At 50.0% G+C, this 23,889-nt stretch overlaps 1 protein-coding gene across 3 annotated transcripts in view; it reads left to right on the top strand.

The window, feature by feature from the left end:
• The window catches only part of G6PD (glucose-6-phosphate dehydrogenase), a 193,070-nt gene that overhangs the window by 149,992 nt on the left and 19,189 nt on the right, over positions 1 to 23,889 (top strand). For all 3 annotated transcript variants that reach the window (XM_086940135.1, XM_086940137.1, XM_086940136.1), the window contains exons 10-11: positions 5,092 to 5,327; positions 6,993 to 7,069. In XM_086940135.1, coding sequence (XP_086796261.1) covers positions 5,092 to 5,327; positions 6,993 to 7,069 — 313 coding nt within the window. The remainder of the gene's footprint in view (positions 1 to 5,091; positions 5,328 to 6,992; positions 7,070 to 23,889) is intronic.

Raw genomic sequence — 23,889 nt, 5'->3', positions numbered from 1 at the left:
GCGATGTACTACATCCAAAAACAGGGGGGCACCCACTCGCCACAGCTGTCTCACCTGGCTCAGAGCATGTGGAAGTGGGCCATTCAGAGGAACATCTTCCTCATGGCAGAACACCTCCCAGGGAAGGACAATCAGATGGCGGATCTGCTCAGCAGATACAGCCATCAAATGCACGAGTGGGAGATACATCCATCGGTACTCCAGCCGTACTTCCAAAGGTGGGGTCGTCCAGACATAGATCTGTTCGCCACAAGGGAAAACGCAAAATGCCAAAGCTTCGCCGCCAGGTTCCCACACCCCCAATCGCAGGGCAATGCGATATGGATGAACTGGTCAGGCAAATTTGCTTACGCTTTTCCCCCGACACCTCTGATACCACTGGTGGCGAGAAAACTAAGGCAACACTCGATGACACTCATCCTAGTTGCTCCAACGTGGGCGCGCCAGGCCTGGTACACCACGTTCCTCGAACTCTCAGTGGTGCCGCGTCAAAGACTGCGCCTCACGCCCAGACTTCTGACGCAGAACCATGGAGAAATTCAGCATCCAGATCCGCAACAGCTCAACCTAGCGATCTGGCTCCTGAAATCTTAGAGTTTGGATACCTCAACCTACCTCCTGAATGCATGAACATCATCAAGGAGGCGAGGAAGCCCTCAACACGAGCATGCTATGCCGCAAAATGGAAGCGTTTTGTCATTTACTGTGCGGACAATGACATAAACCCGCTAGATGCATCTATCCCTAACATCATTTGCTATCTGTTACACCTTTATAAGTGCAAACTAGCGTTCACTTCTATTCGAATACATCTATCCGCCATCGCAGCTTACCTTCAAAATAGGCAGCATCTCTCGGTCTTCAGGGTGCCTGCCATTAAAGCGTTTCTTGAAGGTCTGAAGCGAGTCATTCCCCCAAGAACACCGCCAGCTCCGGTTTGGAACCTCAATGTGGTCCTCACCAGACTGATGGGACCACCATTTGAGCCACTGCACTCGTGTGAACTGCAATTCCTAACGTGGAAAGTTGCTTTCCTAATTGCTATTACGTCACTAAGGCGTGTTAGTGAGCTGCAAGCACTCACAATACAAGAGCCTTTCATTCAAATTCATCCAAATAGGGTAGTGCTACGTACTAACCCCAAATTCCTTCCAAAGGTGGTGTCACACTTTCATCTCAACCAAACTATCGATTTGCCAGCATTCTTCCAGAACCCACAAACAGTGGCGGAAAGAATGCTCCATACGTTAGACGTGCGGAGGGCACTGATGTACTACATGGACAGGACACAACACTTTAGGAAGACGAAACAACTCTTTGTTGCCTTCTCACCACAACACAAAGGCAACCCGATCTCCAAAGCTGGAATAGCCAGATGGATTGTTAAGTGCATTCAAATCTGTTATCAAAAGGCCAAGCGCACTTTAACAATACCCCCAAAGGCACACTCCACACGCAAGTTGGGGGCATCCATGGCTTTCCTAGGTAACATTCCTCTAGAGGACATTTGCAGAGCAGCCACGTGGATTACACCACATACCTTTACAAAACATTACTGTGTTGATGTACATTCCAAACAGCAAGCGGCTGTAGGACAGGCTGTTCTCAAAACACTTTTTCAGGTTTCTGCAGCTGGCACAGGCAACCGCCGCTAATGGAGGGACTGCTATGTATTCTATGCTAAGATATGAATTTAGCAGCCCACATGCCTCGAACTGAATATGCTACTTACCAGTATGCATCTGTTCTTGGCATGTAGGGCTGCTAACATTCATATCGCCCACCCTCCTCCCCGGTGCCTGTCGCAGCTGCAGATATACTATTGTATTCAATCATTAGCATGGACATCCTTTACACTTTTCACTCCATCCTCTGCCACAATGGCGAAAAACAATCTGGGGATGGAGCCGATGCCCATGCGCACTGTAGTCCAGGGGAGGAGCCACCCATCTCAGGATACTTCGAAGACTCTTCCAGGACAACAATGTGCGATCATCCGGACCCAACACTAGGTGGCGATCTAATGCTAAGATATGAATGTTAGCAGCCCTACATGCCAAGAACAGATGCATACTGGTAAGTAGCATATTCAATATCTAGCACTGAAAGCGTTTCAGTCTCACTTCATAGGGAAAGTTGAAGAAGGATTCGTGTAGTCTAGTGTATTTTGAGGGAGAGATATTCAACAGCCAGGAACCATTGCCCTACTGTTCTCAATATTAAGGTTTTTATCTGAGGATTGTTCAGTTAATTCAAAACTAATTTGTGCCAGCGTTCTAAATAGGTCTTGAAATCAGTTAAAAATATTTGTCTTTTGACGTTTCGGAGACAATTAAAAACATGGCTTTTTAATCAGTAAGAACTTGACCTCTCTATGCTCTTGTTCTGAACAGCACCGAGACACCTTAGGGTATTTGCGCGCTATATAAATTGTATAAATAAATAAATTAATTTTCTTGTTCAAATCACTGATTGCACTTTGCTGATGTGCTTCAGCACACTTGCTCTTACTGTTAGCATAGCTGTCTTGCTTGCCATCCTGCCATGCTATGCCAGGACCACAGAAGCCACCATGAGGAAGCTTCACCAGTCGCTGAGCATTGAAAGATCGCGATGAAAGACTTGGGAGGCGACGGGTTTATGTGGGCATATACCAGTGGACCTCGTCAAGGTGGTCCAGCCAGGCAGATTCCAGAGGCCCGCCTACTGATGCTATATGTAGCTCACTCTGGTGGATCAGTAAGATAATGCACCCACTGCAGGGATCTGAGTGACCTTACAGTCACAGGTTCAAATCCAGGCAGGTCTACTTAGCTCTTCATCCTTCAAAGACACCCTTTTAGCTGAAGGTGGGCTTTACATATACATGTTACTTTATAGGCCTTCCTTACACCCTTCTGAAAAGAAGTGCAGGTAAATGAGTTTCCTGCTCACTCATCCAGGGCCAAATGATTCGGCAAGTCTTTCTATGGCTCTGCCCCCTGGAGTGACTTCCCCACCTCCCAAAGCACTCTGAGGGGTTCCTGAGGGTTTGAAGTCTTCAAAGCATATCACATCATGTTTTCAGAGGGTATGGAGGTATATGATGCGCTGTATGCCCCCGCCCATCTAAACCTGGCCCCTTGGAACATTCGATGTTCACACAAAGGAAAAGGTTCGTTTTCTAGGCAGAAGCACCCCCATAGCAGGCATCAGGGTATTACTTTATCCTTCACAACAAGGCCTTTCATTGTATTCTCTGCACAGAAGAGGTGCCCAAAGAGCTGGTAATCCTACACCCTGACTGTGTCCGAGGGCCAGCTGAACCCTACCGAGCCCTCAGACCAGATCTAGGGGTACATTACAGGAACGTCTCCCCTCAAAGCTCTCGAAGGCACAGCCAAACCGCTCAGGATCTGTAGGAGACCTTTCGTTATAGAAATCCGGTGTGTACAGCTGCCCTAATAAAGCCTTCTTAGGCATAGCTGCATCGCCTCAAAGCTACATTATATGTCCATAACTGTCCGTGCAGAGGCCTGCCAGCCGTGCAGCTCACTACAGGTCATGAGCATGAACTGCACTCACCATGGATTCAACACACTGCTCAGGACATTCTGGAGAGAAAAGGAATGGAAAGAATAGAGCTGGAGGGGAGCGTGGGGCGTGAGAGGAGGATGATACTGGATAAAAGGGAGAGCCAAGGTGTTTGGAAGGAAGGTAAAGGGCAAAGTTTAGTAATTAGGAAAACATGACTGGAGGAAGGGAGCAATGAAGGGAGTTGAGGACCTGAAGTGAGGGAGGAAGAAAGAGGACATTTTCTGAGGCTTGGAGTTAGGACAGGACTTGGTGAACAAGGAGTGAGGTGCCTTATGCATGCCTATTGTTTTGGTGGAAATTACACAGGAAACACGGCGCCTGTAAAATTAGCTTATTACAAATAAAGCATACAATTCCCACGGTGCAATAGGTGAGGGGAAAAACCCCTAAAAAACCTTCAAAATGTGGGACCAGAGGGTCCGCCAAGTAAATCATGTCTTGTCCTATGCACACGCTTCCATTTTCGAATGAAAGTTCATCAAAGTAGGTATGTAAAAGATGAAGTGTAATGTCTCTTATGGTCTTTTCTTTGTCTTTATTCAAGAGAAAAAAACACAACATCCAGCCAACACGTGTTTCGTCGTTAAGGATTTCAAAATCCTTTACTGCCAGTTATAATTCCGAACCAGCTGGTCAATAATCCTTCCATTATCACAAAACCAAATGTAATTCCACAAGGTAAATCTTAAATATTAAAACAAAGGCCGATGTAAGCCGAAAGAAATCTGCAGCTAGTACACCGCCAATTCAATTCAGTGCTGGATACGCGTTATGTACCGGAGGCAGTAGATTTCTTTACTCTTACATTGGCCTTAGTTTTAAAATTTCTCCACACAAATCGGCCCGAAATGTATCATTTAACTCCTTCAGTGCTCATGACGGCTCCCGGTCGTTATGAGTCATGGTAGGCGTGTGCTCATGACAGCCGGGAGCCGTCAGAACGTTGCCACTCCTCCCACGCGGTGGTAATTCCCCAACTGTCTGGGAGAAATAATCAGTGGGCGGAGTTCTGACGGCTCCCGATAGTCATGAGCACACGCCCACCGTGATTTATGACGGCTGGGAGCAGTCATGAGTACCGCAGCGCCACGCCCAGCCCCACCCCCTTGCACTGCGGCAGAATTCACACCACGGCGAAGGGTTTAAGGAACACGCATAGCATTATATAATGTAAGATTTACCTTGTGGAATTACATTTGGTTTTGTGGTAATGGAAGGATTATTGACCAGCCGGATCGGCATTATAACAGGCAGTAAGGTATTATGAAATCCTTACCCAGAGTGTTACAGCCCTGAAGAAGTCGAAGGGCAAATCCCTAACGACTAAACACGTGTTGGGTGGACGTTGTGATTTTTGCTCTTGAATAAAGACAAACAAAAGACCATAAGAGACATTACTCTTCTTCTTCTAAATAACTACATTTGGTGAACTTTCATTCAAACACGGAAGCGTGTGCATAGGACGAGACATTAAGACTTATGCGTGACCTGACCTCTGAACCTTCTCAATCCCAGGTGTACCCTTCATCCTCCGCTGCGGTAAAGCCCTCAATGAGCGTAAGGCTGAAGTGCGGCTTCAGTTCCGTGACGTCCCTGGCGATATCTTCAATCAGCAGTGCAAGCGCAACGAGCTGGTGATCCGCGTTCAGCCCAATGAAGCAGTCTATGCCAAAATGATGACCAAGAAGCCCGGAATGTTCTTCAACCCCGAAGAGTCTGAGCTGGACCTCACCTACGGCAACCGGTACAAGGTAAGTCGAATTTGCACCTGGGACTGATAGGGTCTGTAGTATCTGGGACTGATAGGGTCTGTAGTGCTTGGGACTGCTGTGGTCTGTAGTGTGTGGGACTGCTGGGGGTCTCCAGTATCTGGGTCTGCTGGGGTCTCCGGTATCTGGGTCTGCTGGGGTCTCCTGTATCTGAGTCTGCTGGGGTCTCTGAGACTGCTGGGGGCTCCGGTATCTGGGTCTGCTGGGGTCTCTGGGACTGCTGGGGTCTCTTCTAAAACAGCTAAAAGATTTATAATGAAATCCCAAATAGGATCCTCTCCGCACCATAATCTATATTTCTGCCAAATTTTATGAACATGTGTTTAGTTGTTATGTCGCTAAACTTGTCTAAAAAGTCTGTGGAAAATGCATTGGTTCAAAAACACGTTTTAGAACCTCCCTTTTTTCTTTGTCCCTCTTAACGAATCAATAAGAAACTTAGCATATATCGCCAGTGTTGATAAAGGATTAGCTCTGCAACCTTTTGTGAAGATTTGTCAAACTGCAAAGTTATTAGCGAGCAAACATCTGAGGAATTCCTGTCTGAGGGAACCCTAACTAGAACTACAAAGTGGCTGCCGCCACTCTCTATCCTGTCGGCTGCCGCCACGCTCTATCCTGTCGGCTGCCGCCACGCTCTATCCTGTCGGCTGCCGCCACCCTCTATCCTGTCGGCTGCCGCCACCCTCTATCCTGTCGGCTGCCGCCACCCTCTATCCTGTCGGCTGCCGCCACCCTCTATCCTGTCGGCTGCCGCCACCCTCTATCCTGTCGGCTGCCGCCACCCTCTATCCTGTCGGCTGCCGCCACCCTCTATCCTGTCGGCTGCCGCCACCCTCTATCCTGTCGGCTGCCGCCACGCTCTATCCTGTCGGCTGCCGCCACGCTCTATCCTGTCGGCTGCCGCCACGCTCTATCCTGTCGGCTGCCGCCACGCTCTATCCTGTCGGCTGCCGCCACGCTCTATCCTGTCGGCTGCCGCCACGCTCTATCCTGTCGGCTGCCGCCACGCTCTATCCTGTCGGCTGCCGCCACGCTCTATCCTGTCGGCTGCCGCCACGCTCTATCCTGTCGGCTGCCGCCACGCTCTATCCTGTCGGCTGCCGCCACGCTCTATCCTGTCGGCTGCCGCCACGCTCTATCCTGTCGGCTGCCGCCACGCTCTATCCTGTCGGCTGCCTCCACGCTCTATCCTGTCGGCTGCCGCCACGCTGTATCCTGTCGGCTGCCGCCACGCTCTATCCTGTCGGCTGCCGCCACGCTCTATCCTGTCGGCTGCCGCCACGCTCTATCCTGTCGGCTGCCGCCACGCTCTATCCTGTCGGCTGCCGCCACGCTGTATCCTGTCGGCTGCCGCCACGCTGTATCCTGTCGGCTGCCGCCACGCTGTATCCTGTCGGCTGCCGCCACGCTGTATCCTGTCGGCTGCCGCCACGCTGTATCCTGTCGGCTGCCGCCACGCTGTATCCTGTCGGCTGCCGCCACGCTGTATCCTGTCGGCTGCCGCCACGCTGTATCCTGTCGGCTGCCGCCACGCTCTATCCTGTCGGCTGCCGCCACGCTCTATCCTGTCGTCTTTCGCCACTCTGTGTACTGTGTTTCCACCTCTTCTGTTACTCACTCATACAGCTTTTTCTCTCTCACCAGGATGTGAAGTTGCCGGATGCTTATGAGCGGCTGATCTTGGACGTGTTCTGTGGTAATCAAATGCACTTTGTTCGCAGGTGAGTGGCAGCTGCGAGACTGTGCTCTTGGTATGATCAGCATCTTTTGTGTTTTGTTCAAAGAGTCCTAAACGGCTGCATGGTTTTTCTCCTCTGTGTCCTCTGTGTATAGATAGCCCATCACTTAGACACAGGGCTGTGGAACATTCACCAGCACCTGGCACCACCCATAATGTCTTTAATATAGTCTTATAGCCCGCAGTAGCGGGCTATACCGGCTAGTAAAGGCCCGCTACCGTGTTAAGGCCCGAGCCGCAGACAAGGGACTTTGCATGACTTTAATAGCCGGTATAGCCCTGCTACAAAGGGCTATAAGGCTATTAGAACATTCTGCCACTGGAGGGCAAAATGTTCTAACAAATAAAACAAAGGCCTCTTGAAGCGAGGCCTTTGTAAGACATTGGAATGTTTCTCTGCGAGCCTTTACCAGCCCGTAGAAGCAGGGAGCACTCCGTTGTCTACAATGGAGCTCACAATATTATAATATTCTAATATATTTCAAAAAGTTGTTTGAGACTGTGACGAAAGACTCTCAAAACAGGTGAAAGTTCTCTTTTGCTTCTTAAACGTTAATGCCTCCTTTATATGGTGACAACATGCCATCTGGGTGTGGATTTCTAAGCACATTCCCTGGCAGCTGCATAGGGTTATCTCGGCGGTGAGGGCAGTGTAAAGTGCACTACACTGGCCTGGCAGTGCGTAGGCATTCAGAGCACCTGAGAGCAGAGGCGCAACTAGAGCCAAATTTCGGCGGGGGGGGGCAAGAAAAAATTTCGGGGGGTGGGGGGAGGGGCTGAAACTTTAAGCAATAGGCAGAGTGGCGCTGCAGGGGCTCTTAGAAGGAGTGAAACAGCAAGGCCTCATTAACATGAAAATGGTCTTTAAAGACCTGTGAAGGGCTCAGTGCGGCTGTGTGTGTGCCCGGGAAGCTGTCTCAGCCCAGGCTGCCACACACGACGGGGGGCTGAAGCCCTTTGAGTCCAATGGGTGTTGCCTGCCTGGCTGAGAGTAGTAGTGTATGACTGAATTCCTGGAGTAGAGCTCTCTGTAGTGACTCGGCAGGCACCCTTGCAAACACCCAGCTTCCATCTCCTCAAAGCATCTGCCCAACCCTTGGGTTTCATCCTCTTAGTGTATGAATTTCCTATCGGAGCCTGTCCTGTTCTCCGTGACTTGTTCAGCGACAGCAGAGTCTGGCGAGCAGCGACCTTCAACGAGAGCTGATGCATGAAGTTCTTGTAAAGTTACCAAGATGAGAAGCAGGTTGGTTCCAACGAGGCCCTTCCAGGTTGGCACAGCGCTTTTTGAAGATGTGAAAGACGAGCACTGCAGGATCAGTAAGCCTTGACAAGTATCCAGACTCGGCTCTTGGAGATCAGTTGGCACATTTTGTGAGCACAGAAGCACTACTAGCAAACATTGCCAGTTCCCTGAACAAAAGAAGTGGGTTTTGTGTTAGAAAAACTCTAGACGCTTCAGTGCTCGGCAGCTGAATGTGATCCACAGAGAACTGTAAAATTAATCACATCTTAAGGGCCTGATCTGCTGAGATGCCTGTGAGAATGCTCTATAGTTGAAATATCTCGCTTTAAGGGCTGGCCTGGAGCAAGGGTGCTCGATTACCTGGTTTCAAGAGTCTCTCCTGGGGCAGGTGCTTAATTTGTGCAGATGTTGCTTACCGGAACTCATTTCATAGGCCTAGGCTTATCATCCTCATCCGAATTCGACCAGAGCAAGAGATAGAAATGTAGAAAAGGGAGTGTAAAGTAGGGAAGAGCAAGGTAGGTGATAACGGTGACAAAGGGAAAAAACAGGGATGACCAAGAACTTACAGAAACGAACTGGAGACACCCTAGAGCAGCATGAGCTGGAGTCCACATTAGGCAGGCTTGGCATCCGGTCTTACCAGAATGATGTGGTTGCCAGAAGTGACGCCTGTACGGTCATGTAAACTAAAGCCCTGCCCAAAGAGTGCTTGTGAAGACCGGAAGGGAAGCAATATATGTTTGTCGTGTAGTGTGGAAGGAAGCAGACCTTAAGGTTGTAAAGACGTGCACCTCTCAAATGTAACTGTTCCATTGCGGCGTGTGCTTCACAGCAAGATCTGTGTACCGTGAGCCTGTGTATGCAGTTAGGTACTAAATATGCTGCACGTGTGCCTTGTAGTTTTCTCACGTGTTGCTTGCACACATGTGCATGCCTATACATCTAGAACTCTGTGTATTGTTATTACATATATATATCAGTGTGTGTATTCATATATGGTAATGGCAGTACTTAACAATGGCAGGCAGTGGTTTAGACTCTCTGTTCAAGGCATGTGTGCTGTAGGTACACATACTGTGCATAAGTGCGCCATCTAGTATTGGGCTCGGATAATTACAAGTTGTTTTCCTTCAAAGTAGTTGTTGGAGTCACAAGGTTGTGTTGGTGATAAAGCGCATGGGCATAGACTCTATTGTGAGATAGTTTTTTTCCGCCAATGGGTGTGGATGTAATCTCTCGCGGACCGGTTCGAGATCCTTTCTGGCTCCCTTTGGCTCGCTAGTGGATCCTTCAAATCGACAGTATGGTCTTGATCGTGTAGTTACTCTTACTCTCGCGTTCGAGTAATTAGCATATTTGCGCATCAGGTTTTTCGATCTGCTTCCACGGCCTACAGGTCGGGCCTCTTCTATTTCTACATAATTTTCGGCGAATGAGCTGCTGAGGAAACACACTTCATTCCGTTTCTGTCCGTAGTTCCGCACCAAATACCCTCACACCGATCAACATTCAGTTTGCAATCTATGCCTCTCGCCCGATTATAGAGAGGATACCTGTGAGGCCTGCAAATCTTTTAAGTCCAAAATGACTCTTCAAGATTGTCGTCTTCAACACAAGAAATGCTTCGCAGACAAGCAGATGAATCACTGGCCATCTTCTTTCGACAGAAGGCAGAAGAGGACGCATTCATTGCCTTTGCCTGTTTGCCCCCTCGCCGGTCCCGCTTCCCACCGCTGCGTCCCCTGCGGCCCGCCCCCCCGCTCCCATTCGTCTGTTCCCCCCCCCCCCCCCCCCCCCACCCAGCTGCTCCTCCCTCCCACCTCCCCTACTTTATGGCTGCGCAACATGGCTGCGCAACATGGCTGCGCAGCAGACGCACACAGCAGGCGTGCCTAAGGCAAGCCCGTCTGCGCCCGTCCGTGCCTGGACCGTGCCACGACACCCGACTACACTACGATGCCAGCACCCTCCACGCACTCAACCCCGGACGAGAACACACCTGCTACCGGGTCACTCCGAAGCGCACCCAAGGGCCCTTCACCTGCCGGAACTGCAGCTTCACCAGCATCCGGCCCGCCAAACCACCAACCACAGAGCCCAACTACCTCAGATGCATCCTCCTCAACACTCGCTCTACCCGCAAACATGCCATCGAACTCTGGGACCTCCTCGACTCAACCACCCCAGAGGTCGCCTTCCTGACGGAGACCTGGCTGAACCCTGCCTCAGCACCCGACATCGCCATAGCCATCCCGGAAAAGCTACAAGATCACCCGCAGAGACCGCTCCAACGAAGAAGGAGGTGGAATCGCCATCGTCCACAAGAACACCCTCAGAGTCTCGACCAACACCGATGACCCCCTCAGCACCGCCAAACACCTGTACTTCCAGATCCACACCGACCCCAAAATCACCCTCAGAGGAACCCTCATCTACAGACCCTTGAACCCAGACCACAGTTCAGCGACTCCATTGCCGACCTAATCAGCACCCACGCCCTCTCCTCCACGGACTACATCCTCCTCGGGGACCTGAACTTCCACCTCGAGAACCACAATGACGTCAACTCCACCACCCTGATCGTCAACTTCGCTAACCTCGGACTCAGACAGCTTGTAACGACACCCACCCACACCACTGGTCACGCGCTTGACCCCATCTTCTCCACAAGCCCCCACGTCTCCTTCAACCACACCATCAACCCCACTAGACCGACCATCTCTGCATCCAGTCACCTTCAGGGAGCCCACCACCGCACCCAACGGGTTCCTCGTCGCTGCTGGGGCACAGTCACCGAAGACCAGCTAACCACCACCTTCGCCCAGAGCCCACCCTCCGACCCCACCGACCCAGACGCCGCCACCCGCAGACAGTGGATCGGCGACTGCGCCAACACTATCGATCCGCTCAAGACACCATCCAACAGCTACACCAGCAAGAAAGCCACCTGGTTCACCGAAGACCTCCAAGCGTACATGCCAGAAACTGGAGAAGAACTGGCTCCGCGAACGATCCCCAGACAGCTACACAGCCCACAAGAATAGCACCCGCAGACACCATCAACTCATCAGATCCGCAAAGAGGACTGCATTCAAGGACGCCTAGATAACGCACACAACAGCTAAGAGCTCTTCAGCATCGTGAAAGAACTCTCCAATCCCAGCTCCAACACCAACATCCCCCCCCTTCGCAGGACCTGTGCGACTCGCTGGCCACCTTCTTCCACCGCAAGATCGCTGACATCCACTACGGCTTCAACGCCACGACCGCCCCACCAACCCCCGAGACCTCCACCCCTGCGACCACCATCAGCACCAGCCGCCTGATCGCCTGGTCCAACATCAACGACGATGACACCATCAAGATTGAGAACTCTGTCCACTCCGGATCCCGGTCTGACCCATGCCCACACTACGTCTTCAACAAAGCCAGCACAGTCATCGCACCCCATCTCCAGAAAGCTATCAACATCTCCTTCGAGACAGCGACCTTCCCGGAGATCTGGAACCACACCGAGATCAACGCCTTACTTAAGAAATCCAAGGTGGACCTCAAGAACTTCCGTCCCATCTCCCTGCTCCCGTTCCCGTCGAAGGTCACTGAGAAAATAGTCAACAAACAACTGACCCACTACCTCGAGGACAAGAACATCCTGGACCCATCCCAGTCCGGTTTCCGCAGCAACCACAGCACCAAAACAGCCCTCATCGCCGCCACCGACGACATCAGGACTCTGCTTGACAACGGAGAAACAGCAGACCTCATCCTCCTGGACATATCAGCTGCCTTCCACACGGTCTGCCACCACACACTACGAGCAAGCCTACACGACGCCGGGATCCAAGAAAAGGCCCTGGACTGGACCACATCCTTCCTCTCCGGCAGAACTAAGAGCGTCCGCTTCCCACCCTTCCGCTACATTGTCACCAAGATCATCTGCGGCGTACCCCAGGGCTCCTCCCTCAGCCCGAAGCTGTTCAACATCTACACGGCACCCCTCGCCCACGTCGCCTGACAGCACAACCTCAACATCATCTCCTACGCCGACGACACCCAGCTGATCATCTCCCTCACCAAAGACCCTCACACCACCAAAAACAACCTCCACGAAGGAATGAAGGCTGTCTCCTATGGATGAAGAACAGCCGACTGAAGCTGAACTCGGACAAAACGGAGGTCCTCATCCTCGGCTCCACCCCTTCAGCTGGGACGCGTCCTGGTGGCCGACTTCACTGGGAACAGCCCCGACACCCACCGACCACGCAAGGAGCCTAGGGGTCATCCTTGACTCCACCCTCTCCATGACTAAGCAGGTCAACGCCGTCTCCTCATCCTGCTTCAACACCCTCCGTATGCTCCGCAGGATCTTCAAGTGGATCCCTACTGAAACGAGAAGAACAGTCACCCAGGCCCTCGTCACCAGCCGGCTGGACTTCGGAAACGCCCTCTACGCAGGAACATCGACCAAGCTCCTGAGACAGTTGCAACGCATCCAGAACGCCTTGGCACGGCTGATCCTTGATATCCCCCGCCGCAGCCACATCACACCCCACCTGAGACCTACACTGGCTCCCCGTCAACAAGAGGATAACCTTCAAGCTCCTCATCCACGCACACAAGGCACTGCACAAGACTGGCCCAGCCTACCTCAACAGACGACTCAGCTTCCACACCCCCACTCGCAAGCTCCGCTCCGCCGGCCTCACTCTCGCCACCGTCCCCCGCATCCGAAGAACTACCGCCGGCGGCAGATCCTTCTCCCACCTCGCCGCCAAGACCTGGAACTCCCTCCCCACCTACCTATGGCAGACCCAAGACCCACTGGCCTTCAGAAGACTCCTCAAGACCCGGCTCTTCGATCAGTAGCAGCCACCCACCACCTCTCCCTAGCGCCTTGAGACCCTCACAGGTATGTAGCGAGCTTAACTAGTGTCCTGATTGATTGATCTGCGGCCCAAAAGGAATCCTTGTCCATCCATGATTTCAACTCCTGTTGAGACATGGAACAAGATTCAGCCAGTCTTGAGTCTGCTCAGAAATATCGGACCGTGAGTACAACTGTCCCCGATCCAAAGACAGAAAATTCTGTTCCATCCAAACAAACTACTCATGCCCCCCACCCCCCTGCAGAAAAGCACCGACATACAGGCTTGGAAGCTCCGCCCTTGGCCTGCAAAATGGGCCTCCACTTCCTCAAGCCTGATTCTGCAACAACTCACCGCTTCGGTTGCGAAAGACAAACGTCACGGTGGTTTGGGTCTGACCACACTGGCACTGAAACATTCTTTGGCTCTGAAATATTACACATTCGGACCGAAAACTCCACCTGATCCAATCCTCGGTGTTCTGCAAGAACTGCTCAATCCCAGGCAAAAAACATTGCAAATTCAACCCAGAACAAAGAAAAGAATTCTTCAGCCGGCAAAAGAAAATTAGCTTTTGAAAAGGCGATAGACATTCTTTTACAACCTCTCAAAAAGAAGAACAAGGTAATTACTACTTGCCCTTTACACACTCCCATGCCTACATCAACACCACCGGCCGCTCCACCACCTGATTCACCACAAGCTTCTGAAGCAGGCAACATGTCCCCTCATTCACCCATCATAGATGAGGATGAGAACGTGCCAGAGGACACATATCCCGGGGATGCTTATGACGGAGCGTCACAGGGGGGATACAGACCCGCACCTTCACCCCACACGTCCATCACCACCAGATGTTGCCTCTGCCTATCATGTTCTAATAGCCGGAGCTGCAGCTTTTCATAACAGACCTTTACATAAAGATCCTATGGAAGATGACTTCCTTTCGAAACACTGTCCGCTGCTCAAAGGGGGTCACAATGTTTTTACCACTCCTTAAAGGAATGCTACGTCATGCTGAAGACATTTTTAAGGCCTCTGTAAAGACACAAATCATGACCTCACGAGTAGGTCGGGCTGGCAGGGAAGTCTGAATTGTGTTCTGGATAAAACATTGTTCAATTTTAGAAACTTTTGTCAGTGAAGAAGTTGGCTATTTCTTCGCAGCGTTCATTGGTGGCTGTTGTTTCATGTTGGGTTGTCAGTGTTGTTTGTTGTTTCATTGTGTTGTAGAGCTCCCTTCGTCTATTCTTGTTTGTTGTTTCATTGTGTTGTAGAGCTCCCTTTGTCTATTCTTGTTTGTTGTTTCATTGTGTTGTAGAGCTCCCTTCGTCTATTCTTGTTTGTTGTTTCATTGTGTTGTAGAGCTCCCTTCGTCTATTCTTGTTTGTTGTTTCATTGTGTTGTAGAGCTCCCTTCGTCTATTCTTGTTTGTAGTTTCATTGTGTTGTAGAGCTCCCTTCGTCTATTCTTGTTTGTTGTTTCATTGTGTTGTAGAGCTCCCTTCGTCTATTCTTGTTTGCAGTGCATTGTGTTGTAGAGCTCCCTTCGTCTATTCTTGTTTGCAGTGCATTGTGTTGTAGAGCTCCCTTCGTCTATTCTTGTTTGTTGTTTCATTGTGTTGTAGAGCTCCCTTTGTCTATTCTTGTTTGTTGTTTCATTGTGTTGTAGAGCTCCCTTCGTCTATTCTTGTTTGTTGTTTCATTGTGTTGTAGAGCTCCCTTCGTCTATTCTGGTTTGTTGTTTCATTGTGTTGTAGAGCTCCCTTCGTCTATTCTTGTTTGCAGTGCATTGTGTTGTAGAGATCCCTTCGTCTATTCTTGTTTGTTGTTTCATTGTGTTGTAGAGCTCCCTTTGTCTATCTTGTTTGTAGTTTCATTGTGTTGTAGAGCTCCCTTTGTCTATTCTTGTTTGTTGTTTCATTGGGTTGTAGAGCTCCCTTCGTCTATTCTTGTTTGTTGTTTCATTGGGTTGTAGAGCTCCCTTCGTCTATTCTTGTTTGTTGTTTCATTGGGTTGTAGAGCTCCCTTCGTCTATTCTTGTTTGTTGTTTCATTGTGTTGTAGAGCTCCTTTGTCTATCTTGTTTGTAGTTTCATTGTGTTGTAGAGCTCCCTTTGTCTATTCTTGTTTGTTGTTTCATTGGGTTGTAGAGCTCCCTTCGTCTATTCTTGTTTGTGGTTTCATTGTGTTGTAGAGCTCCCTTCGTCTATTCTTGTTTGTTGTTTCATTGGGTTGTAGAGCTCCCTTCGTCTATTGTTCGCACAGTCACGCTGATTACAAAAGAAAGTGGGTTTCTCCCTAAAGTTGTGTTTCTTATAGGAGAGCTGTTCCAATCTGCGGAGTGCAGGGTGTGCCGGTGAGAGGTTCTGCCTCAATCACCTGCTGGTCCCTCTTAGTTGTCTCCTCTCTTCAAGGTCCAAGTTGAACTTAAGATCTAGGTTGAGTTTTTGTAGAGTTCTTTCAGTTGAGCGGGCCACTTGGCCAAGAACACCGGTCATTGATAAGCTGTAGTCGTTCATGAGGTCACCTACAGAGTGAGTGTTAGAACTGGCTATTTCTGGTAGGCTAAGGCTGATGCCAAAGCCAGGCAGAAACCACCAATCTAGTCAGGGCAAGGAAGTCACACGCCAGGATAACCCCTGCTCACCCCCTTGGTAGCTTGGCACGAGCAGTCTAGGCTAAATTCGGAGGCAATGTGTAAAGCATTTGCGTCAGCGCACAATAGCAACAACATACTAGGTACACCACAAAAGAGACTCCACACAAGGTTATTATAAAAATACCTTTTGTATTGTAAAAGCACATCAGATAAAATCACACATATACATGGTGCCAATTGGCACGGGCAATATTCACATGGGATTATTCACAAGACAGGGCCACAAGGGCCACTGTCACAATCAGCACTTTAGTAGTAATGAAATACTATCAGAACTTAGACTAAAAGAGTATAAAATCACTGTAGCACAAAGTAACAGTTATGAATCACATCCAGTAACTACTGGGAACAGGTAAGTACACACTACGCAACCCTAAACACCTTAGGAGCATGTCACGCAGGTACTCAGGACCTCACTAGGACCACCTGTACTAGAAAGAACAACCACCTAAGGATGAAATCCACATAGGGGTATAACTCAGAACACACTACCCATGATGCATGAATATACATTCAGAGGAGTAGTAAAGAAAGAAAACATGATGTATAGACCTACACATTCAGCGGTGTTAAGGACAGAGCACATGATGTAATCACAATACATTCAGGGGTGCAGCGCAAGAAGACACATGATGACTAAACATTCAGAGGTGCAGCGCATGAAAAGAAAGACACATAATGCATCAAACATTCAGAGGTGTCAAGAGTAAAGCAATAGCGCAAAAATCACATGAGGCCTAAAAACCTTCAGAGGTGCAGGAATAACACATGATGCAAAAGATCACATTCAGAGGTGCAATAACCATACCATTGCGCAAACTCACATAAGCCACCACCTGTGGCAGTCCCTAGGCCAATGGCCTTGTTGGGGCTCAGACGCCCTGAGTCTCAGTGTCGGGGTGCGCTGCCATGCAGCGCCAGTCTCAAAGTACCAAAAAGCCTAAACGTAGCAGGTGCCCACAAAGTGCTGGGCACCTGGAGAACAATAAAACTGCGCCCCTGCTGGAGCCACACAGGCTCTGGGCATAGCACATGCCCCAGACGTTGGAGCTCTCAGGCTCTAAAAACAATGATGCCCCCATGAACCTCTCTAGGCTCACGCACGTTGGGGCGACCCACTGCCAGCTGGGGCCGCCCTTGAAGCCCTCGCGGCTTCGGACACAACTGGGCCACTTTAGGGACGGGCAACGACAATATGCCCAGATATGCCCCCTTCGTTGGAGTCCCACTCGGGGAACTCAAAAACATAAAATGCCCCCTGCCCCTCTTGGGGCTCTCAAACGTTGGGGCGACCCGCTGCCAATCGGGGCCGCCCTGACTCTGTGCCTCAATCGGCACCATCAGAGGCTGGACGGAGCCCCCCCAGCCCTTCCTACTCACCGGGCTCTGGGGCGGGGCTCCCTCGGGCGGCGGCTGCGGTAGGGGCAGGCACCAGCCAGGGCCTCGCGCCCCCTCCGCTCTGCACTCACCGGCTTTCCTGTGCGACGGGGGCGGGCTCGGCGGCCACGGAGGAGCTCCGGCTCCTCCCAGACTCTCCTCGCTTGGCCCGGTCCCCCGTCTCGGGACCGGGACGCAGATTGGAGCCAGCCAGGCTCCCGGGGCAATCTCTTCTCTCCCTGCAGGGCTCCCTCGGCACACGGGAGCCCTGTTAACCCGCCTCCACCTTTCTTCCTCGCCGCCTCATCTTCCCTGGGTCACGAGCGATGGGCCAATCCCATCGCGGCTCCTTCGGCAAGCCCTCATGACGCGAGGCCGCCAACCAATGGCAGCGCGGCCTCGCCGATGACGCGACGGTCCCCAGGCCAATCCCGTCGCGGCTCTCCTTGGGTCTCGGCCAATCCGGTCGCGGCCCCTTCGTGGTTTGTTTTTCTCCGCGGCAGATCGAGGTGGGCACTCGGAAATAATTAAATAAATCCAGGCAGGAATCCTCAGCGCATCCAGCGCTCTAAATGAACATGAAAAGCGCTCCTAAGCGCTAGAAAGTCCTGAGAAAGCGCTCTCAAGCGCTTGGGGAAAATGAAGCGCTCCAAAGCGCTAGACAGCAGGCAGAGCGCTACCAGGCGCTCAGGGGGAAGCACAGCGCCTCCAGGCGCTAGAAATCACTCCAGCGCTCTCCCCAGGAAAAGGCAGCTTCTCCATGCTGCCAAGGTCCCAGAGCTTCCCCAGTGGCAAAGCCAAGTCCCCCCTTCAGCCCAGGCAGGGCAGAAGGGTCCCCCAGGAGTCCAGGAATCCAGGCACCCAGGGGCTGGGCAGCGCCCACCCCTGGTAGATCCAAGTCAGCCACAAGAGCTAGAACAAGAACAAGTTGGAGGGAGACACAGCTCCTTCTTATACCCAGGAATGCCTTTGAAGTACTTCGTGCAAGGGACCCCGAGTACTGGAATGTTTCTGGTTTACGTCTTTCCTGACAGCTTCAGGGCCAGAGGTGACAGTGGGCCGTCAGGATGGAGAGCTAGCAGGGTGGGCGACAGGCACGGCCCGGCACCACCAGACGCTCTTTCCTCCCATCCCTGACAGCAGAGGGGCCTTTCATCCACGGCTGACTCAGACCCCCCTCCTCTGGGGCCTTGCAGACCCTGCAGACCCTGTCCTACTCAAACCGGACAGTCCATCCACCAGCAGGTCCAGGCACTCCTGGGCAGACTCACCAGCCAATCACACGCCAGCACCAACTTACACAAATATACCAACTTCCAAAAGTAGTACTTCCAGACTAGGCACAGTCATGCTGCATACATCATTTTGCAGCATTCATTCTCACGAGTTGATACATACCAAACTCGACCCCTGCACTCCCCACACAACAGGAACTACCTATTCCCCATTCATTCCTATGGGAGGGCAGGTCACTCACCCTTCATACAGAGAGCTCCAGCACTTTACACTGTACCACAGTGAAAAAAGTGCGCAGAGGCCTAGAATCACCAACACCAGGTTCCAGAAACAGGCTAGGAAAAAGCAAAAAGTCTAGGGGTGAACCTGCCCAAAGGGCCGGGTCCAACAGTGAGGGAGAGGCCGAGTTTGTAATTGGGCACTAATCCTGGGTTCCAACTCCGTTAGAGGGGTTTGTTTTATGTTCCTTGCCAGTGTGTGGGTTTGTTGGATGGAGCTGGGTCGGATCGGAGGTAAACCTTGATATTGAACAGGATTAGATGGTGGTTCGATCAGTCGATGGGCATGATGGATCGGAGAGGCAAGCTCATGTCTGGTGATTATCACATCTAGAGTGGACCTTTGAAGTGGGTCTGCTGTTAGAGTTTCTTGAGGTCCCTGATTTCAAGGAGGTTTGTTAGGTTACAGCTTGAGGCGCCATGAGGGTCGTTCCAGTGCAGATTGAAGTCACTTAAGAACACATTGTTAGTGTCAGTTATGGAGAATCGAGTTATTAGGTCGGTTAGTTGTTCGGTGAATAGAATGCGATCGCCAGGATGGTGATAGATGGCGTGGCGTTTGATAGGAGTGACTCCTTTTGTCCTGAGCGCGACACCGAGGTATTCGAAGGTTGAGTCGTTCGTAATCTCCAGGGTGATGATCCGGTATTCTTCTTCATGGATGATCACTAGCCCGCCCCTTATTCATCCTGGTCCGTCCTGTCTAATGATGGAATAGCCCGGTGGAGAGAGCAAGTCCAGGATAGGCGGTTGAGCCAGGTTTCCGTCAGGAATGCAGTGTCGGTTCTGTTCGCTAGTATCGTTTCTGATATTTCTGAGGCTTGTTCGGCAGTTGACCTGCAGTGAAGGGGCATGCACTCCTAGAGGTTGGGGGACTAGGAGTATTATTTGTAGGGTAGAGTGTCTGGATAGTGGTGTCTTGAGCTGGTGTTTTGAGCTGGTGTTTGGGTTATACGTTTGCTTGAGGGATTCTGTTAGTGTCCAGGATTACTGGGATGCTGGACGGATGTTTGGAATAAACTTGTAGGGTTTTTGTGATGCAGGATTCATTGAGTGCTTCTACTTCATTAATTTATAATTAGTTTTATTTTCAACAAAAACCTACATAACAACCACCACTACCCACCCATTCCCGCACGCTCAGTGATGTCAGAGAACCACTTCTCAACTTGCATTAAATATACCCTCACTTCATTTAAGTGCATTATAAATTCCAGCTTATGAATTGAACCATTATTATCACACATTCAAAGGGCACGGTGCTAAAGTTACTGTGTGCTCCCTCAAGGGGCCCTGGGGTCTCTTAAGTAAAGAATCACCTCAGCCACCTGGTGAATGGCGCCCACATTTGTAATCCTTTCTTTCTTGCCTGAACGCCCTTTCTGGCATAAGCTGACTTTTCTCGGTTATAAACTGATAATAATCGGGCCAGCCACTGCTGGAACGATGGAGGGTTTGGTCCCACAATGCAGAGGTGATGGTTAATCTGAAAATGGCTACAGAGACTCGGAGGAAATACTCTGCACCCTCCTCATCTCTCCTTTTTGGATTCCCAGTAAAATCAATGTTGGAGTTTGGGGAACTTTTAGCTCAAGTTTGGAATACAAAAAACTGGGGATTTTCTTTTTGAAAGGAAGAAGGGATCTACATGTAGCAAACATATGTACTATGTGTGCGCTAAACAAAGCCCGCGGGGGCAACTGGTTCCTTTACTATCACCCCAGTTTGCGATCCTATATGGTGTATAATATAGAAAAAAACACAAGTCTTCTGGAACTGCGCTTGTAAATTTGCAGACATTAAACATGTTGTGATAATGTAAAAGCTCTAAAAAAAACTTGTTTTCATTTTTTTCAATTTTTCTTGCTATTTAAAAAAAATACTTTCCAAGCTCCTCTTTCATTTCAGAGTTCAATAGTTGATATAATGTCCCAGTACTACACGTACTCCGCACAACTTGTTGGAGTGCTTCTACCGCTATTGTGGACAGGGGGTTGAAGGCTCGGAAGGGTCTGTGGGTGCCATCGATGAGCCGCTGTTGTTTGGAGGTGTTTTAAGGTCTCGGAGAGTGATTGCGTGTTTTAGGAGTCCTGTTCCATATAAAGGTGGACCTGCAGCGGGTCCCGGGTCTAAAGGTGTGTGATCTTCTGGAGAGGGTAGGGTGTGTCATGGAGAGTAGAAGTGGAGGGGGTTCGGTTGGATTGGGTGTGCTCCACCGTGGGAGTCTGGATGTGCTCAAGGTGGGGTTTGGGGTACAATCTTGGGTTAGGCCTGGCAGTATTGTGATCAATGTGCAGGGTGAGTGGCCGTGTTCCAGTGCGGCTAGGGTGGTAGGACGGGGGCTTTCCTTCCTATGGCATGTGTCTGGGCATGATCAATAGTGCAACGTGAGGCAGCGGAGTCCTGGTGTTGGATGGAATCAGAATTAACGCCGGAGGTGGGCGAAGGGGTGCGTGAGGATCATGTCCATCTTGTGACCATAAGACCAGCAGTGACGGTCAAGGATGGTGAGGGGACGGTCTGTCCCTTGAACAGCGCATGTTCCCTGTCCTGAAGATCTATCTGGAGACCTCCCCTCTGAACCTTTGGGAGAGTCTAGTCCAGATGGAATTGTGATTGATTTTGTGATGTGTAGGTGACGAAGGAAGTTGTTTCTCCATTTTGCTGGGCATTTTGAGTATAAATAACGTCAGTTTTTGGGTTTCCGTTTCCACGGTGTAGTAGGTATTGCCTATTAGTTTCTCCGGAAGTTGTTTGAGTAGTTTGTTTTAATTTTTTCATTGCATTGATTGATTTAGGTGAATATTCTGAAGTGTACGTTCCTCCACCAAGGGATTCATGGTTTTATGTGTTGCCATGTGTGCATTGCCTGTGGTGGTGGCGGCCTGAGTTGGTAATGCTTATGATGTTTTTAACATGACCATAAATGTCTTGTTTAAAAGAGCGCGAGGCTTAGCAGGAGTCTACCGACTCGTTCATCAGGTTTGTCTTGTTCATGCCCTGTGGCTTTCTGTAAGTGAATAGATCGCGTGCATCTTACTTCAACAACTGTTTGTGTCTTCTTGTGTATGTATGTGGGTGTGTGTAGTGTTACTACTTTTACAGATGCAGGTGTATAGCTCAGCTTGGTGAAATCGATAGCCCCGAAAGACATTCGCCAATGTTACTTCTACAGCAGGGACTCGCACTAAGAGATACATCCTGATTTAGTTTAATCCTATACCACAGGTTATTTCTACAACCGGGACTTGCGCTCAGTATAGGGTGACCAGACGTCCCCGTTTTCCCAGGACGGTCCCCGTTTTTGGAGAAGTGTCCCGACACTTTTCTCCAAGTGACTCAAATGTCCTTTTTCAAACAGTGTCCTGGTTAAACACAGAAATGTCCCTGTTTTTCATTGTTCCGGTTGAGCATGCACGCGCATGTGCTAATGGCACTGTTTACGGCATGTCGTCGGCCAGCCTTTGCTACCCATAAGACCCTAAGGCAGTAATACCTGGAGAGAAGTGTTTTCCTTACATTGGTCCATGGCTGCCCTTTGGCAATTTAGCACTACGCAGTTTACCTCCCATGCTTTTCTGTCATGAGCAACTAAGCAACATTAGTGAGTTGTACTTTACGTGGTGCTGACGCGCAGCTATAGAAACGAGCATTGATAAAGCTAGTAAATCAGGCGTTTGCTAGCCTGTGATGTTTTATTGATTTTTGACAAATATATGCTATAGTCCTTAAAAGTGTAAATGTAATAAAAAGTACTAATGCTGCTGCGTAAAGGAGAGGGGTGTCAATAAAAGAACTCGGATTTGTTGTCTGTAATGCTCGGTCTGTGGAGGAAGCTGTCATTGTAGTCCTTTTTCTATGTCTATGACAGCTGTCAAATAGTCCTACTTTTATGTCAATGGTTACTGCAAACCGTAGTCCTATTTCTATGTCTATGACTTGTCCCCGTTTTCTGTTTCGAGAATCTGGTCACCCTAGCTCAGTAGTATGGCCTGGTTTAGTTTAGCACTAGACCACAGGTTCGTTTCCTTCATTTTGCCGAATCTCCACGCCAAAACCTCCAGTTTACATGCAGTCTTTGGCCTTACATTACATCCACAGAGTTTCCAGTCGCGCCCCCTTTGGCTCGTATCTTTCACATGCTCAGAAGGAGCATTGTTAAGCACGAACACCGCAATGTGGTTGTACGCTTCTATGTCCTTTATAATTCCATGGGAGTGTCAAGAGACGGCTCGTGTCATTATTGTTCATGCTTTGCTACCTTCAGTTCCCTACTCTCTCCCGCTAAAAGGAGAGGAGTTTCTTCTTGAAAAATACAGCTCACAGCGCACTGTTTAATATTTCTGCTTTTGGTCAATAAATAAAAATACATTGGGTATTTATCAAGATTTGCCTGAAGCAAGCCTACCTTTAATAAATGTATGTACTTTTTAAGGGTGAGGGTAGCATAGGTAGTAGAAGCCCAAGTGGGCCCCATTCGTATCTCGAGTGAGGAATCCAGAATATGTGGCTGCGCAGTGGTTGTTATAGAGCTACGCAGCGATCCTGTGAGGCTTTCTTGGCCCTCGAATGTGGCCTCCATCTCTTCAGACTGTGTGGATTAGTTATAAGAGTGTTTATATTTAATACCTATTAAAGCGAATACACATTTCTCAAGGCATTTGTGTTCTTTCAGTTCACACCTACTTCAACATTATAGAGGACGACGTTTAGCAAACTAGAGGCACCTCGAGCGGGAAGCCTTGATGACCTCAATAGAGGTGCCTGGGAGCCTCGATGACCTCAATAGAGGCACCTAGAGCGGGAAGCCTCGATGACCTCAATAGAGGTGCCTGGGAGCCTCGATGACCTCAATAGAGGCACCTAGAGCGGGAAGCCTTGATGACCTCAATAGAGGTGCCTGGGAGCCTCGATGACCTCAATAGAGGCACCTGAGTGGGCAGCCTCGATGACCTCAATAGAGGCGCCTGGGTCTCTCGAGAGCTGTGGGGCTGCTTAAGTTTTGCCATAAACTATTCTGCATCAGTATTTCATTCCTCTGCTGAAGAGGTACCTTCTTACCAGGTGGGAGATTCTGTTTCCTTAATCTGAGTCAGATGTTGAAGTACTTTCAGCTAGGACTTGTCTGGGCTCTCGTC

Source organism: Lissotriton vulgaris, chromosome 10, assembly GCF_964263255.1.
Source record: "Lissotriton vulgaris chromosome 10, aLisVul1.2, whole genome shotgun sequence".
Lineage (NCBI taxonomy): Eukaryota > Metazoa > Chordata > Amphibia > Caudata > Salamandridae > Lissotriton > Lissotriton vulgaris.
The sequence above is the reverse complement of the archived record's forward strand: the minus strand, read 5'-3'. Positions and strand labels throughout refer to the sequence as shown.